The sequence below is a fragment of the Elephas maximus genome, chromosome 3, assembly GCF_024166365.1.
Source record: "Elephas maximus indicus isolate mEleMax1 chromosome 3, mEleMax1 primary haplotype, whole genome shotgun sequence".
Classification (NCBI taxonomy): Eukaryota; Metazoa; Chordata; class Mammalia; order Proboscidea; family Elephantidae; genus Elephas; species Elephas maximus.
The window spans coordinates 12,066,714-12,082,786 of record NC_064821.1 but is presented as its reverse complement, the minus strand read 5'-3'; the positions used below and the strand labels follow the sequence as shown (position 1 = coordinate 12,082,786).

General features: G+C 50.7%; 1 protein-coding gene across 6 annotated transcripts in view; it reads right to left on the bottom strand.

The window, feature by feature from the left end:
* The window catches only part of ARHGEF18 (Rho/Rac guanine nucleotide exchange factor 18), a 122,776-nt gene that overhangs the window by 18,119 nt on the left and 88,584 nt on the right, over positions 1-16,073 (bottom strand). For all 6 annotated transcript variants that reach the window (XM_049876627.1, XM_049876626.1, XM_049876625.1 and 3 more), the window contains 6 exons: positions 11,786-11,927; positions 10,471-10,583; positions 10,191-10,331; positions 4,095-4,345; positions 3,066-3,191; positions 702-819 (listed from right to left, as the gene is read on the bottom strand). In XM_049876627.1, the coding sequence (XP_049732584.1) occupies positions 702-819; positions 3,066-3,191; positions 4,095-4,345; positions 10,191-10,331; positions 10,471-10,583; positions 11,786-11,927 (891 nt within the window). The remainder of the gene's footprint in view (positions 1-701; positions 820-3,065; positions 3,192-4,094; positions 4,346-10,190; positions 10,332-10,470; positions 10,584-11,785; positions 11,928-16,073) is intronic.

Genomic DNA, 16,073 nt, shown 5'->3' with positions numbered 1-16,073 from the left:
CGTGCTCACCCCACAATCCCCTGGGGCTGTGGGAGGTGTGATCGCTGGGCTGCGTGCCCTTTCTCTGCCCTTGCTTGAGTCCAGGCACAGCCCTCTCATGTGACACTGAGGTCACCTCTGTGCCTGGCTGGATCACCAGGAGTGGCCTTCACAAGGGCATTGCCTCCATCCCTTCATTCACTCCACGGATGGTGACCAAGCGCCTGTTCTGCCCAGCTGGCTAGAGGCTAGGGGATGTTGTTAGGCGTCAGCAAGTTGATTTTTGACTCATAGCAACCCCATGTGGCAGAGTAGAACTATCCCAGAGGGCTTTCTAGGCCATAATTTTGATGGGAGCAGATTGCTAGGTCTTTCTCCTGCAGAGCTGCTGAGTGGGTTAGAACTGTCAACCTTTCAGTTAGCAGCTGAGCACTGATCCACTGTGCTGCCAGGGCTCCTTAGGGGCTGGGGGATGGTGGTGGGCAAACCAGACTTGGCCCCTGCCTTCATGGTGCTGACCCCAGATCCATGACCCCAGCACCCAGGACAGCAACTTCCGTGTAGTAGGTGCTCAGTGAACAAGCACTGAACCAAAGAAACGGCATTTGGAGAAGCAGGGACAAAAGCACAGAGAGGGCTTTATCCAGCCCACCGCTAACACAGGGGGCAGGCAGAGACCGCCCCGGCAGCGCTAAGGGCAAGCTGCGAGGATGGCCACGTACCTTCCGTGTTCTGAATAATGCGCTCCACCAGCACTGGGTATTTGGTGATGCGCTGAGTGACCAGAAGGATGCACTCCTGAACACCCAGCCGCCGCACGATGGAAAAGTTGCCGATTTTCTACGGGATGGAAAACAGAACATGCCACATTAACATCTCACCACCTGCCCAAACAGTAGTGACCAGTGCCCAAGGCGGGGGCTCCTTCTTTTCCCTGCTCTGGGGGTGGTAGAGGGTTATACATGGGACACGCGCCAAATACCTGAAAGCAGAAGTTAACTACTGTGTACAAAAAAGCCAAAAGGCGAAGGTGGCATCACCCATTGTGTGAACAGGGGCCCTGAAGAACCCAGGAAGAAACAAGGACCAGACTAGTGATTCCGTCAGGAGCTGTTCAAGAAGTCACCTGTTGAGCTATCCAACACACACACACACACACGCACGCACACACACACGCACGCACACACACACGTGTGCACACACACACGGGGGAAGACCCTAATTCTGACCGAAGGCTGTCAGAACCTTCTGGAACTAGACTGGGTGTCTGCCTTCTGACCTGCTCCCTGCTGGCTCCCAATGCACAGGTCCACACCTCTGGCTCAGAACCAAAGAAGCCGTCCCCTGAAGTGACTTCTTGGTGGGGCATGAGAGCAGCTCACTGTACCTTCCAGAACATACCACACATTCTGCTTTTCTCTGTCCCCGCCCTTGTGTGTGTTTGAGGAATGCTAGCAATTGCCAGGAGTCAATTCTGAAGAGGGCCTGCGAATAGCCATGAGGTCTGTGAGATTCCTGGACAGAAGCCCCTGTCTCTGTTCCTTCTGCTTCATCAGAAACCACCCCCCAGCCCGCTTTCTAGGTTTTTCCACTCAGGATGGCAGGTGGCACAGGCCAGGGCTCCGCAAATGAGTTTAAGCCCCAAAGTGACTTTCTCTTTCACTTCCATCCATTACGATTGTAACAGAACAAAACTGAAAAAACCTCAAACTCTTCCCTTGAAGCCAGTAGCTGCTGAATACCACTTGAGAATAAAGTCCCTGCGGTACAGGCAACACGTGACAGGAGTTGCTCTGGATTCGTGTGTGCTGCTGTTGCCCGCTACCGCTGAGCTGGCCTCTGACTCACGGCAACACCACGCACTATGAAATGAAACACTGCCCCTGTCCTGTGCCGTCCCCGTGCTCAGTTGCGATCAGGCCAGTGTGATCCATAGGGTTCTCACTGCCTAGTTTTTTAAAGTAGATCACCAGGCCTTTCTTCCTAGTCTTAGTCTAGAAGCGCCACTGAAATCTGTTCAGCATCCTAGCAACCTGCAAGCTTCCACTGACAGACAGGTGGTGGCTGCACACGAGGTGCACTGTACAGGAATTGAACCCAGGTCCCGTTGCCACTGAGTCAATTCCAACCCACAGTGACCCTACAGGACAGGGGAGAACTGCCCCGTAAGGTTTCCAAGGAGCGGCTGGTGGATTTGAACCACAAACCTCTTGATTAGCCGCCGAGCTCTTAACCACTGTGCCAGGGCTTTGAACCACTGCTGGGGCTGCTGAAAAGGTGAGTGCTGATTAAGTCAACTGGCATTAACCCAAGTGAATTTTCTAGGCCAGGGGAGGTGGGGTCTTCTCGACTCTGCTGTGTGAGGTGTTTCTGGTTCTAGGCTTTGAGCACCTGCACACTGTCAGGGAGAAGACGTGTGACGTGTGCTCCACAGCCCCCCCACCCCCGCCCCACCGGGTAACTGTGAACCAGTAAGGGGAGGAGACAAAGGTTTAGACAAGGACCGACTCACAACAGCAGGGGAGCCCCTGGGTGGTACAGACAGGTAAGCACTGGGGTGCTAACTGAAAGGCTGGAAAGGCCTGGGGGTCTACTACCGAAAAATCAGCCATTGTAAACCCTATGGAGTACACTTCTACGCTGACACACACGGGTTGCCATGAGTCAGAGTCGACCCGACGGCTACTGGGTTACCACGGGGCGGGGGGTGCTCAGTGGAGAGGCAGGCTGTACAGGGTGGCCCCCTGAAATGATCTTCGTGTGCCATCCAAACAGCCCAAGGAGTGTTGGTCAGCGGGCTCCATGCCAGGGCCTGTAGGGACCCCTCAGGGGCCCCCCAGGTGTGCGAAGGAACAGACCACTAGGTAACGCTTTCCTTTGACTGGATTTATATGTTAGGATTCTGTGTAAGCTTCTGCTGACGGAGGGCCTTGTGGTTGAGGACAAAACAAGAAGTTGGACATCACTGTTATCTTACAATCCCGAATCCTGAGATCCCAAGATTCTACAGCTCTGTGCCAAAAACCTACAGCAAAGAGAATAAGCTTTTAATTAAAAAAAAAAAATTTTTGTTTGTTTGTTTTTACCTTGATCAAGTTCTGAAATTTCTTGTTTTGCTGCAGCAGCAGCTTGTAGTGACTGACGGCTTCGTTGTGGCCGCTACAAAAGACGCCATATTTTTCTTTCATTCTTTCTCCGTTCTCGCCGGAAAACTAGTATAAAAGAGAACAGAGATGTTACTGGAACGGAGTGAGGAAAGCCAGCGGTTGAAAACTGCCAGGCTATCTTTTAATTGCACTCCGCTGATGCTGCTGAAGTAAAGACTGAATTTATTTGCAAGTTCACTTCCTTCTCTAGTACGTAGTCCAACACAGGAGAGCTTCAGAACGGGGTGTCCAATCCTAAAACCAAAAAAAAAAGTAAAAGCGATCCTGATAAGACAGACTATAACTGCCCCACAGGGTTTCCAAGGCTGTAGGGAAGCAGACTGCCACATCTTCTTCCTGTGGAGTGGCTGGTGGGTTCGAACCACTGACCTTCTGGTTGGCAGCCAAGCGCTTAACTGCTGCGCCACCACAGCTCCTTTCACTAATCCCAAATTATAAAAAAGAGAAAAGGAGATGACTGTCTGCTGAAGGGCTTTACTATGTCACAGGTGCTGTAAAGCTTCCAGAAATCCGGGGGGGGGGGGGGGGAGTTTAAACTAAGGAATGTCAGAAAAATTCAAGATCATATGCGGTATTCCTCCAGTTAATTCGAATTAACAGATCCAGAACACTCCAAGTACTCTGAGTCACCGGGCAGCACTACAGCCGCCTCTGTCCCGCCTAGACTCGGCTGAAATCACACGGGCCCACAGGTTACACTTCTGACGATCAAAAACATAGCAGGCAGATCCAAAAATTAAAAAATAAGCAAATAACCAGACAAAACCACAAAAGCACACAACACTGAAGGGTGTCCGGACAGGTACACCTGCTATTCGGGTCTCTGTGTTTCCAGGCTATTAGCTGAGCTCACAGCTGTAAGGGCCCACACTGCTCCTGTGGACAGCAGGTACTCAGAACGTAAGAGGAACAGAGACGGGGCCATGCGTGCGCTTTGATGGGACCCACCTGATGCACCAGGAGGTCCCCGATTCTCTGGATGATGTAATTGCGGTCACTGCCCTCCTCCAGGGACTCCTGGCGGCGCTCCTTCAGCCGGGCGAGAAAGTGGCCATGCATATCCAGCAGGTCGTCCACGCATGGGAAAAGGTGGCCGATGGCCTTGCTGCTGAACTGCAGCTCCTCGCACAGCGCCCGGGAGTACACCTTCAGCATGATCTTGAGCGTGCGCACATGGTGCACCTCTGTCTGCATCAGCTCTGTGGGGACATGGGTGGAGGACTTACCCACACTGGGGAGGACGCTGGCTCCACGGCTCGCTGCACGTGCACGTTTGAGGCGTGCCTGGCAGCTCTGTCCCTCAGGAGGTCCTGGCTGCCTGCGTGTGCCAGGCGTGCTTACGGAAGTGTCTGCAGGAGCCCTTGCCCTTGTGGTCTCACTGCCCAGGTTTCCATACTTCCCATCCTCCTGGACCCCAGCCTAAGGGGCAGGGAGGGGGAGCGATGGGGGGAAAAGAGAGGACCAGGGGTGCACTGGGACCTCTAAAACCCAGTCAGCTAAGGAAGGTCCTGGCAGTTCTAAGCAAGGAGCTGTTTGGTGAACACTGCTCTCTGGGAGCCAGTCTCATCCACTGCCATGCTCATGGTCAGACCCAGCCTAGAATGGCCACAGGGAAAGCAGAGCTCACATGAGAATTTTAACTCATTGTCTAAGGCAGAGAATGGCCATGCTTTGTGCTTGAGTTTATCTGTTGTTCTCAAGGCTGGGGTTAAGGACTGGAGTTTGTGGGCGGGCATGGGGGAGCCAGGAACCATGCAAAGCACCTGCTCAATTCTGTGTGGGTGTATCGGGGGTTGGTATGTCTCCCCCTGAGGAGAGGGCCCTAGCTTTTGACGGATTTTCAAAGGCCGGGCTCCCAGCAGTTTAAGGATTATAATAGGTCAAAGAGCAAAGAACTGGGCTCCTGCGAGAGCAATGTGATCACTTCTCTGAGGGTCCCTGGAGCCCGAGGGGCCGTCTCACAATGGACAGCTGCCCAGGCTCTTTTCCTCAACTGGTTTCTTCTTCTTTGTGTAAATAACAGCTTTACCGAGATACTGTTCACACACCATACAGTTCACTCTTTCAGAGCGTACTGTTCAGTGGTTTTTAGCACTCACAGTGCTGTGCAGCCATTACCACTACCTAATTCCAGAATATTTTCATCACTCCAAAAGGAAACCTCACACTCATGAGCTATCACTCTCCATTTCCTCATCTCCCAGCTTTTGTTGTTATTAGGTGCCGTCGAGTCAGTTCCAACTCATAGTGACCCCCAAGTGACAGAGTAGAATTACCCCATAGGGTTATCTAGATTATAATCTTTACAGGAGCGGATTACCAGGTCTTTCTCTGGGAAAGCTGCTGGGTGAGTTTGAACTGCCAGTCTTTCAGTTAGCAGCCAAGCCCTTAACCCTTGTGCCTCCAGGACTCCCTGTTGATAAACTAGATTATACAAATAGCAACAATTTCGGCACGGCAAAAACCCACCACAAGCAAAGTCGAAGGGCAAAAGATGAACTGCGAAAAATACTTGTAATTCATATCACAGACTAAAGGCTCACCCCCCCCAAAAATTCATAAAGAACGCTTAAATATGACTGAGAACAAGACTAATAAGCAAATAGGCAAAGGATTTGTACAGAAAGGGAAATACAAATGGCTCTCAAGTATACGAAGACGTGTTCAACCCAGCTCCTAAGAGAAATGCAAGTTAAAATGACACCAAGATGCTCTTTCGCCTTCTGGACGGGTGAAAAGACAGCCTGCGGCCCCGTGCTAGAGACCTGGACAGTCTCACCCAGTGCTGGTGGGACTACGGGTTGTATGACCTCTCTGGGGGGCAAAGTGGCGATGTATTACAAACACATACACTTTTCTGACTCAAAAATCCCATTTCTGGGAACTTTTCCTACAGATATACTTGTACACAGGCAAAATCATGCACTTCCAAAGTGATTCACAGCAGCTTTGTCTCCCGCATCAGAAAGGAGGCAATGAAGGATGGACACACGTACAATGGGAGACGAGGCAACAAGTAACTGTAGCACCCTCATGTGGAAAGACCTCCAAGACCGGGGTAAAATAAGAAAGAAAAAGTGAGCGGGGGAGGGGGGAGTGGGGAGTGACTGCTTAATGTATATGGGATTTCCTTTGGGACAATGAGAATGTTCTGGAACTAGATAGTGGTGATGGTTGCACAACATCGTGAACGCACTGAATGTCACGCATGTTACATTTTACAACGGTAAATTTTATGTGATGTGTATTTTACCTCAATTAAAAAAAAAGAGCAACTGGTAGAACAATACAGATAAAATTGTACTTTTTGTTTAAAAAGGGGGCAAAAGAAGGATCCAGAGGGAACGAATAACACTGGTTACCAGTTGGAGGAGCAGGAAAGCACAGACTGGGGACAAGGGTGTGAGGGTGATTCTTCTTTGAGTATCTTACTATATTCAAAAAGTTTTGAACCATATGAATGGTTTTTAATGACCTTCTGAATATGTAACACACTAAAGTATTATATCTAAAGATCCATTAAAAATAGTTATGCCCTTCAACCCAATAATCTCACACCCAGAAAATTTTATTCTAAGGGAATCAGATCAAAAAGCAAAAAACGTATTTACTGCAAACCCCCCAGAAACCAAACGTGTTGCTGTCGAGTTGATTGTGACTCACAGCGACCCTGCAGGAGGCTATCTTTAACAGTGGTCTAAAATGTTCCAAATCAGTTGCCGCTGAGTCGACTCCGATTCATGGCAATCCCACGTGTGCCAAGTAGAATTGTGCTCCATAGGGCTTTCAAGGCTGTGACCTTTCAGAAGCAGATCACCAGGCCTGTCTTCTGAGGTGTCTCTGGGTGGGTTCGAACCACCAACTTTTTGCTTAGCAGTCGAGTGCTCAACCATTTGTGTCACCGAGGGGCTCTGCTAAAACGTTTACCGCATCTATTCCACCACTATTCATAACACCAAAAACCACACCCTCACCCAGCTGTCCATTTACAGGGGAAAAGCACATTCATACACTGTCACCATGAAAAAGAACAAGGAAAGACTAAAAGTCACAACTTGGGGAGAATTCTGTGATGTAAAAAGGCCACCAAATGTTGAGTGTGACCCCAGTTTTGATATTTCAGTTCCGTGAACTCTAGTGCAGCCATTTCAAATCATAATTTCAAAGACTATGCAAGACATAAAAGCTTCAAAAGAAGGGCATATTCTGGGTACATTTATGCACGCTGTCCAAGACGAGTGAAACGTAAAAATAAGACCAGCCGTATTGCTGTGGAGAGAGGTGGAGTCATTTCTCAACTCTACGGATGTCTTCGGGAGCTGCCATGAGCTAAGTGGGCCATTTGGTCTTCCTGGCGCCCCTCTCTTTCCCTCTGCATTACCTGATCAATAAGTGATCTGTACAGTGTAGTGGTTAAGAGCTATGGCTGCTAACCGAAAGGCTGGCAGTTCGAATCCACCAGGTGCTCCTTAGAAACTCTACGGGGCAGTTCTACTCTGTCTTATAGGGTTGCTATGAGTCAGAATCAACTCGATGGCAACTTTTTTTTTTTTGGTACTACCACTGGGCTATTCCACAAGCAAAATTCCTTGGAAGCAGGGTGTGTGCAACAACAAAAAACTGAGCGCTTACTACAAATAAGGCTCTGTGCCAGGTGGCGTAGGTGTGTGTGCCAGGGCTGTTGAGATGTCTGTGTGTGGCCAATGCTATTAAGGCCAAATATGGTGGAGACAAGAAGTGTGAGGTGTCCAGAGGAGGGAGGAACACTGTGTGTGGGCTGGGGGTGATGGAGAAGATTCTAGAAAGGGACAGGACTGAAGGGGAAAGGGATTCTGGCAGAAGGCAGCAGAGGAATGGGATTCTGTCAGCCCTCAAAGGACTGTGTTGAGAGCTGTGTGGTCTCAGTCGTGCCAAGCCCTGGGTCGCCAGCCACAAAGGATTAAGCAGTCTGTGGGGGCCCAGAGGGTGTGACGATGGGGCAAAGGGCTTACCTAGATGGAGGTATCTGGACCATGTCTTTGCAGGACCTCTGGCTTGGCTTGGAGATCCCAAGGGGGAGTGCTCTCCTGGATTCTCCTCCATATGGACAACCCAACTACTCTGACCCAGAGAGCTCTGTATCTGAAAAGTGGGGAGGCTGGGCTGGTGGGGATGCCAGAAACTTCCACATGGGTGAAAGTAAAAATGCTTTTACATCAAATCTCCAGGAGCCTTGGGGTTGCAATGGTGTGGTGAATTACTTTTGTATGTGGCCTTTCTAGCCATGGTCTTGGAACTCCTCCCCAGGTGATTTGATAGGACTGTGTGATAGGGTGATTGTGGCCTACCAAGGGGATTGGTCAGTTTTTCCTTAAAAGAGAGCAAATTCCAGAACAGAAAGGAGGATCCTACCAAGGAAGAGCCCACCACCACCAAGGAAGGAGAGACCAGCAGGAGCGACCCAGCAGCAGAGATGGCATGGTGGCCTTCCCTGCCCACAAGAGAGAAAGCTAAGTGCCTTTGGGCAGAGGCTGAGAGCCGGGGAGAGGCGTACCTGTGAGCACAGCTGGGGAGAGGCTATCTGGATGGAAGAACTGTATCCTGAGTGTTCTTGAGCCTGAATTGTAATTGTTATTTCCCTAATAAAACCCATAATTGTGAGTATCGTCTGTGAGTTCTGCGTGGCCATTGCAATGAATTATTGAACCCAGTGAAGAGTGCTATGGGAGGGATGGTTGGTGTCAGAATTAGTAGAGGTGGCCAAGAGCGAGGAGGTGTATCTGACCTCTGTCTCATAGGAATCGCCCTTGGGCTGTTGATCTTGGTTCTCCTTCCCCCTTGTTGGGTTGGAGGAAGTCAGACACCTCCCCCAAGCCATTTTTACAAACGGGTTAAGCACTCTGCTGCTTACTAACTGAAAGGTCGGTGGTTTAGACTCACCTAGCGGCTTTGCGAGAGAAAGGCCTGGTGATCTGCTCCCGTTGAAATTACAGCCTAAGAAACCCCACGGGGCAGTTCTACTCTGTCCTATAGGCTCACCATGAGTCAGAATCGACTCAATAGCACCTAACAGCAACAACACGGAATCTCCTCACTGAGGGACAGGAAAATACCTCCTCAGGCGACATACGCTGTCAGCCTTGAGGAAATGGCTCTCCGGAGGCAGAATCAGGAGCAGCACCTGAAGAACTAACAGGGCCTTGGGCTGAGGAGGCCTATTGCCTTGGGTGGGTCCCTCTTCCCAAGCCTGGGCATTGATCACCTAACTCCTGGTGGTCCAGAGGCCGGGGTGGAAGGGCCCATGTGAAGCTCCTGGCGTGGTGCCTGGCACGGGGATGGAGACTTGTGTTTGCAGTCCCTGTTCTCATTCAGTAACTCCCCACCAGTGACCGTGACCTTGACAGCCCATCTCAGAGGGAAGTGGTTGCCCCTGGCCAGGCTCTTCGATGGCTGGCAGGAAGGGGCACGAAGCATTCAGCATGGCTCGGAGAAAAAGCTAATCACGCCTGAGACAGGGGCATGCCTCCAAAACTCACCCCCTAACCCAGGTGCCCTGGTAGTGCAATGGTTAAGTGCTTGGCTGCCAGTCAAAAGGTTGGTGGTTCGAACCTACCCAGCTGCTCTGAGGGAGAAAGACCTGGCAATCTGGTCCCGTAAAGATTACAGCCTAGGTAACCCTTATTGGGTAGTTCTCTTCTGTCACCATGGGGTCACTATAAGTCGAAATTGACTTGAGGGCACCCAACAACAACCACCACCACAGCCAGACCTGGGCTATCTGGGGATCACCGGGGACAGCTGGGGCGGGACCAGAGGATGTGTCTCAGGGTCACCATGTGTGGGTGGAGACAAACAGGTCATCGCAAGTCACACCTGGGCCACAACCACCCAGCAGAGATGTGTTCTCACAAAGCTGCTCCCACCATACCCTGGTGGAGGCTGGCGGATGGCAATGTGGTCTTGGGAGGGGGAGTCAGTAGCGGGATCCAGGAGCCCAGGTGGAATTAGCAAAAAGAAAGCAAAGCAGTCACAGGAAGGCAGGCGTGGTGGCACAGGGACTCTTACCGTACACAACATCCTGTCTTTTCACCACCTCTCGCTTTTGTTTCTTCATGTATGCCAGGTCGACGGACAGGCTCCAGGACTCAGCCTCGAACTCGTGGGCATCTGACTCGATCTCACTCCTCAGCGAGGCAGTGTATGGATCTGTGTGAAGAACCCAGGCCTGCTGCCCTGCATGGGCCTCCCCACCACCCCACCCAGGGACATGTTTTCACTGGTCCCCATACTTCCCACTGTGGTTGGGGACCCTCTGAAATCCATGGAAGGAGAGAGGCGTTTGTACCTTCCACAAAAACAGACTCGGCATTCGAAGATGTAAACGAGAGGGAGTCGTCAGCTGCCTGCTTGAATTTTGACAACCCGGAGTCGGTGTCATCCATCTCTCCTGTAACTGATCTAAAGAAAAATCACGAAAACGATCATTTCAGAACGTTAAATTGTGCACATGCACAAACCCCACTGTACCAAAGATACCAGACTGTCACTCAATCTGATTACATACTGGTGAAAGTTTTCCGGATTTCAGCATAAACATCACCTCCTCATGGGTAAGTTTTGAAAATTAAGAGACTATTCTGTCCATAAAAACATCAGGACTTCTTCCATCAGAACTAACTGGAATGTTCAGGAACATTCTAAGGGTGCAGTAACTGTAGGCCTCCTTTACCAACGCTGGAATCCCAGGTGTTGCAAACAGTTAATGTGCTCGGCTGCTAACTGAAAGTCTGGGGGTTCGAGTCTACCCAGAGGCACCTCAGAAGAAAGGCCTGGCAACCTACTTCCGAGAAATCAGCCACTGAAAACCCTGCGGAGCACAGTTCTACTGTGACATGCATGAGGTCACCACGAGTCAGGATGACCCGATGGCAGCTGGTTCCTTCCTGACTACTGGAGCCCACGGAAGCCCCTGGAATTCTTTCTAACAATAGCTAAGTGGACCAGCCTCATGGTTGGGTGTGGGAGGATAGTCTTTCTTTTTTAATTGCTGTAAAAATACATAAACACAACATCTGCCAATGCAATGTTTTTCACGGGTACAATTTAGTGGTATCAACCATGTGAATCAGTAATTTTTGCCAAATTTTCCATTACTACTATCAGTAACTCAAGGCTGGTCCTTTCTCAGTGGAAAAAGGCAGTCCATCAGCTCCTTTTCTCAGCAACCGTCATTGTAAGGATCTCGGCAATTACATCAGGTCTCTGCACCAGTGTGGTGTTCTGCCCAGACTGCTGGGTGCGATATTAAGCGCACCATCTCAAAGTCCCTGCACAGCCAGGAAGGGTCTAGGCAATGGGGTGTAATCTCTGTGGCACCCCCAGCGGGACTCGGGCACTGTCCTGGACACACGGAGACACTCCACCCGAGGGGCAAGTGCAAGAACATTCTGGACGGGTGTGAAATAGCAGCGTGCTGGCTCCCAGTGGGTGAAGCACACCCGCAACGCATCGCTTTGGAAAAAAGGAGAAGGGGTAAATCTCAGAGACAAGTGCTAATGGGCATCTCACCGCTCGGCACAGGGGGGCAGCGTGTCAACAGCTCCCAGGGGACGGGGGTGCCTCTTGGCCTGCATTAGCGACAGAGAAGAGAAGCGGCTTACCCGAGTCGCACCCCTGTTCCAGCCGGGCTCAGTGCTGGCGGTGCAGCCCCCTTCTGCGGGACCGTCATGCCGACCTTTCTGGGCAGGATCGGGCTGTCATCAGGGGACAGGAGGGTGCCCCGCGGGCGCTCCTTCATCGAGGCTGCGACGGAGGCAAACACAGAGTTGGTGCTCAGAAAGTGCGCGGGGTAGCGGAGGGTGCCCGCCTGGAAGTCCCTCTCAGGCCGCGGCCGCAGCACAGACAGGACCTTGGAGGTCAGCAGCTCGTTATCTAAAAAGACCTTCTCGTTCCATTTCCGAGGAAAAGAGCCGTAGAAGGACAGCTCAGGGCGGCCTGGAAGCCTGCCGCTCCTGTCGCTGCCTTTGGGGTGTGTGTTCCCCATGTTCACACTCGGGGCGCTGAGGCGCCGCCGCCTCGCGCTGTTTTTATACCTGCGGTGTGATCCTTCTAGAAATGTAAAGCTGCGTCTTCCCTTACCGTATTGGCTCAGTCGGCGGGTCTGGAGGGCAGGAAATTGGTCCCCACCGGGTGACTGCTTGGGTGGAAATTGCAGCTTTTTTTCCTTCGGTCAAATGTAAAAACCTACACCTCTCAGTCCTCACAGGCAGTAAAAGGCAGAAAGCAGTTGCCGTTCGCTATAAATCATCTACTATCGTGAAATACGGAGGTCTGCACCTGCCGGGGTTCCTGCCAATGCCGTATAAGCGATCCTAATTAATCTATGATCTGATGTCAGGATGACTCAAAGACCCAAGGACCACGGCAGGCACAGCGTCCAACCGCACACTGCACTGTGCACAGCCCTCTAAGTAGCATTTTATCACCCAAGTGGGCGAGGGGCTTTTATTCCATCACGTGCAGTAAGTGATCACCAATCTCCCGTGCACCAGGTGCTCCAAAGGTTTGTTTTCACTCACCTGCACATTAACCTAGGAGTCCCTGGGTGGTGCAAATGGTTACTGCGCTTGGCTGCTAACTGAGGGGTTGGGGGTTTGAGTCCACCCAGAGGCCTCTCGGAAGAAAGGCTTGGCGCTCTACTTCCAAGAAACCAGCCACTGAAAACCCTACGGAGCACAACTGTGCTCTGACACACACGGGGTCAACAGGAGTCAGAACTGACGGCAGCTGGCGGGATGGCGGTAGCTCATTAAACTGAGAATTTGGATTGTAGGTTGTCTGTTGTTGTTGGGCGCCGTCGAGTCGATTTGCACTCATAGAGACCTCATGTAACAGAGCAGAACTGCCCCATAAGGTTTCCTAGGCTGTAATCTCTCCAGAGCTGATCGCTGGGTCTCTCTCCCACGGAGGCGCTGGCGGGTTCAAACTGCCAACCTCTCAGCAGCCGAGCGCTTAGCCATTGTGCCCCCAGGGCTCCTTGCAGCATGCCTGTACCCACTAATTATCTTTCCTACAGAGGAAAAAATACAACCCTTAGAAAGCTAAGGACTATTAGGCTGAGCTTTTCACTCCTAGTTGAAAAGTCAGCTATTTAAACTGAACCTAATTGAGATGGACTACTAGGCTAATTTATTCTCAAGGTGAAAACCCCATCTGGAAACTCTGCTCCTGGCAATGACAAACAGTGGCATTAAGAAGAAATCTGGAAGTCCCTGGGTGGTGCAGATGGTTAAGCGCTCGACTACTAACAGAAAGGTCGGCGGTTTGAACCCAACCAGGGGCGCCTCTGAAGAAGGGCCTGGCCATCTGCTTCTGAAAGGTCACGGCCTTGAAAACACTATGCAGCAGTTCTGCTCTGCACACACGGGGTCGCCATGAGTCGGAGTCTACCCGACGGCAGCTAACAACAACAACAACATCATTTCCCAAAGGGCAATTGCTACTAAAAAGAAATCTGTGTGGTGGCCTTCCCGGCCCGCTCCTGAGTCCCCAAGACACCCACCCGGCGGCTTCTCCACACGGGGCCAGCCTCGCCTATCCCACAGGGTGATGCACGTCGCGCAGGAGCCTTTCTGGGGGTTGACATTCAGTGTTCCGTGTGCATTTCAATATAGGTGGAAATTTAGGGTGATTGGGAGCGTGCTAGCGGGGTACATGTCAGAGGGAATTTCCGGCAGAGGAGTCGTGGAGAGTGCTGACACCTATGTGGGATGACACGGCCATGATTTCACGTGTTCTCCAAGCTGTCTTTTTTTTATAACTGTGGTGAGAATATACACAACAGAACACTTGCCAACTCAACAATTTCTACGTGCATGACTGCGTGACTGATTACCTTCTTCATGTCGTGCAAACCCTAGCCCTATCCTTCTCCAGCGTATTCTACCACCGTCAACAGAAACTCAGTGCCCCCCAAGCAGCGACCCTCCCTGCCACTACTGGTAACCAATAATGGGCTTTGGTTTCTACACCAAAAACCAAACCCGTTGCCGTCGAGTCGATTCCAACTACTAGCGACCCTGTAAGACACAGTAGAGCTGCCCCATGAGGTTCCCAAGGAGAGGCTGGTGGATTCAAACTGCCGACCTTTTGGTTAGCAGCTGAGCTCTTAACCACTGTGCCACCAGGGCTCCTTGGTTTCTATGCTTGCCTATTTCATGTAAGTGGGATCCTACACTCTTTGTCCTTTTGTGACTGACTTATTTTGCTCAGCATGGTATTTTTGAAGTCCATCCACGTTGTGGTGTGCGTGAGAACTTCATTTCTCTTTATGGCTAACATTCCACTGTGTGTACAGACCACATTCTGCTTATCCATTCATCTGTTGATGGACATTTTGGCTGTTGCCACCTGTTGGCTGTTGTGAAAAGTGCTGCAGTGAACACTGGTGTACCAGTTTGTTTGAGTTCCTGGCTTCACTTCTTCTGGGTATGAGCTACACCTTCTTTAACATAGCTCAACACGATGAAGGTTCTTCTTTCCCAGTGAACTCCAACTCCCTCGTGCTGTGATAATAAGGGGCTAACAATCACTATGAAGATGTCATTCCTACACAAATGGCCCTCTACAAAGACAGAAGTCACAAGTTGAGACCTCCACAGTGCACTGCCACCATTTCCTGCCTTTTGACACCACACCAACCCCTGCCTGGGCAATTACGACCTAAATATGCAAACACGGGGCACGTGCTGATAACGAATCAGCGTCCTGGCCAACTGTGCCTGCTGACCAACGTCTTGCCCAAAGTTGAATGAGTTCTGAGTTAAGCAAAGAGTCCACAGAAGAAAAAAACCAAAACCAAGCCCACTGCCGTCGAGTCGATTCCGACTCAGAGAGACCCTATAGGACAGAGTAGAACTGTCCCATAGAGTTTCCAAGGAGCGGCTGGTGGATTTGAACTGCCGACCTTTTGTTTAGCAGACAGAAGAAAAAGTGAGCACAAATACCATTCAAGAATCAAAGAAACACTGAGTCCAACGAATTCAATAAGCCATCACGAACACTCAACCTATGATCACAGACTAATGTCTTCACTGGTGACTTGGAGTCCCCGGGTGGCACCAACGTTGAACACGCTCAACTGCTAACTGAAAGGCTGGAGGTTCCAGTCCGCTCAGAGGCGCCTTGGACAAAAGGCTTGGTGATCTATTTCTGAAAAACCAGCCAATGAAACATTGCAGAGCTCAGTTCTTTTTTTTTTAATTGTACTTTAGATGAAGGTTTATAGAACAAACTAGCTCCTCATTATACACACATTGTTTTACGACATCGGTTAACAACCCCACGACATGTCAGCACTCTCCCTTCTCAACCTTGGGTTCCCAATCCCCAGCTTTCTTGTCCCTTCCTGCCTTCTCGTTCTTGACCCTGGGCTGGTGTGCCCCTTTAGCCTCGTTTTGTTTTATGGCCCTGTCTAATCTTTGGCTGAAGGGTGAAACTCAGGAGTGACTTCATTACTGAGCTAAAAAGGTGTCCAGGGGCCATACTCTCGGGGTTTCTGCAGTCTCTGTCAGGCCAGTAAGTCTAGTCTTTTTTTTGTGAGTTAGAATTTTGTTGCACATATTTCTCCAGCTCTGTCCGGGACCCTCTATTGTGATCCCTGTCAGAGCAGTCGGTGGTGGTAGCCAGGCACCATCTAGCTGTGCTGGACTCAGTCTGGTGGAGGCTGTGGTAGTTGTGGTCCATTAGTCCTTTGGACTAATCTTCCCCTTGTGTCTTTAGTTTTCTTCATTCTCCCTTGCTCCCAATAGGGTAGGACCAGTGGAGTATCTTAGATGGCCGCTCACAAGCTTTTAAGACCCCAGATACTACTCACCAAAGCAGAACGTACAACTTTTCTTTATAATCTGTTATGTCACCATGAGTCGGAACCGGCTCGACAGCAACGGG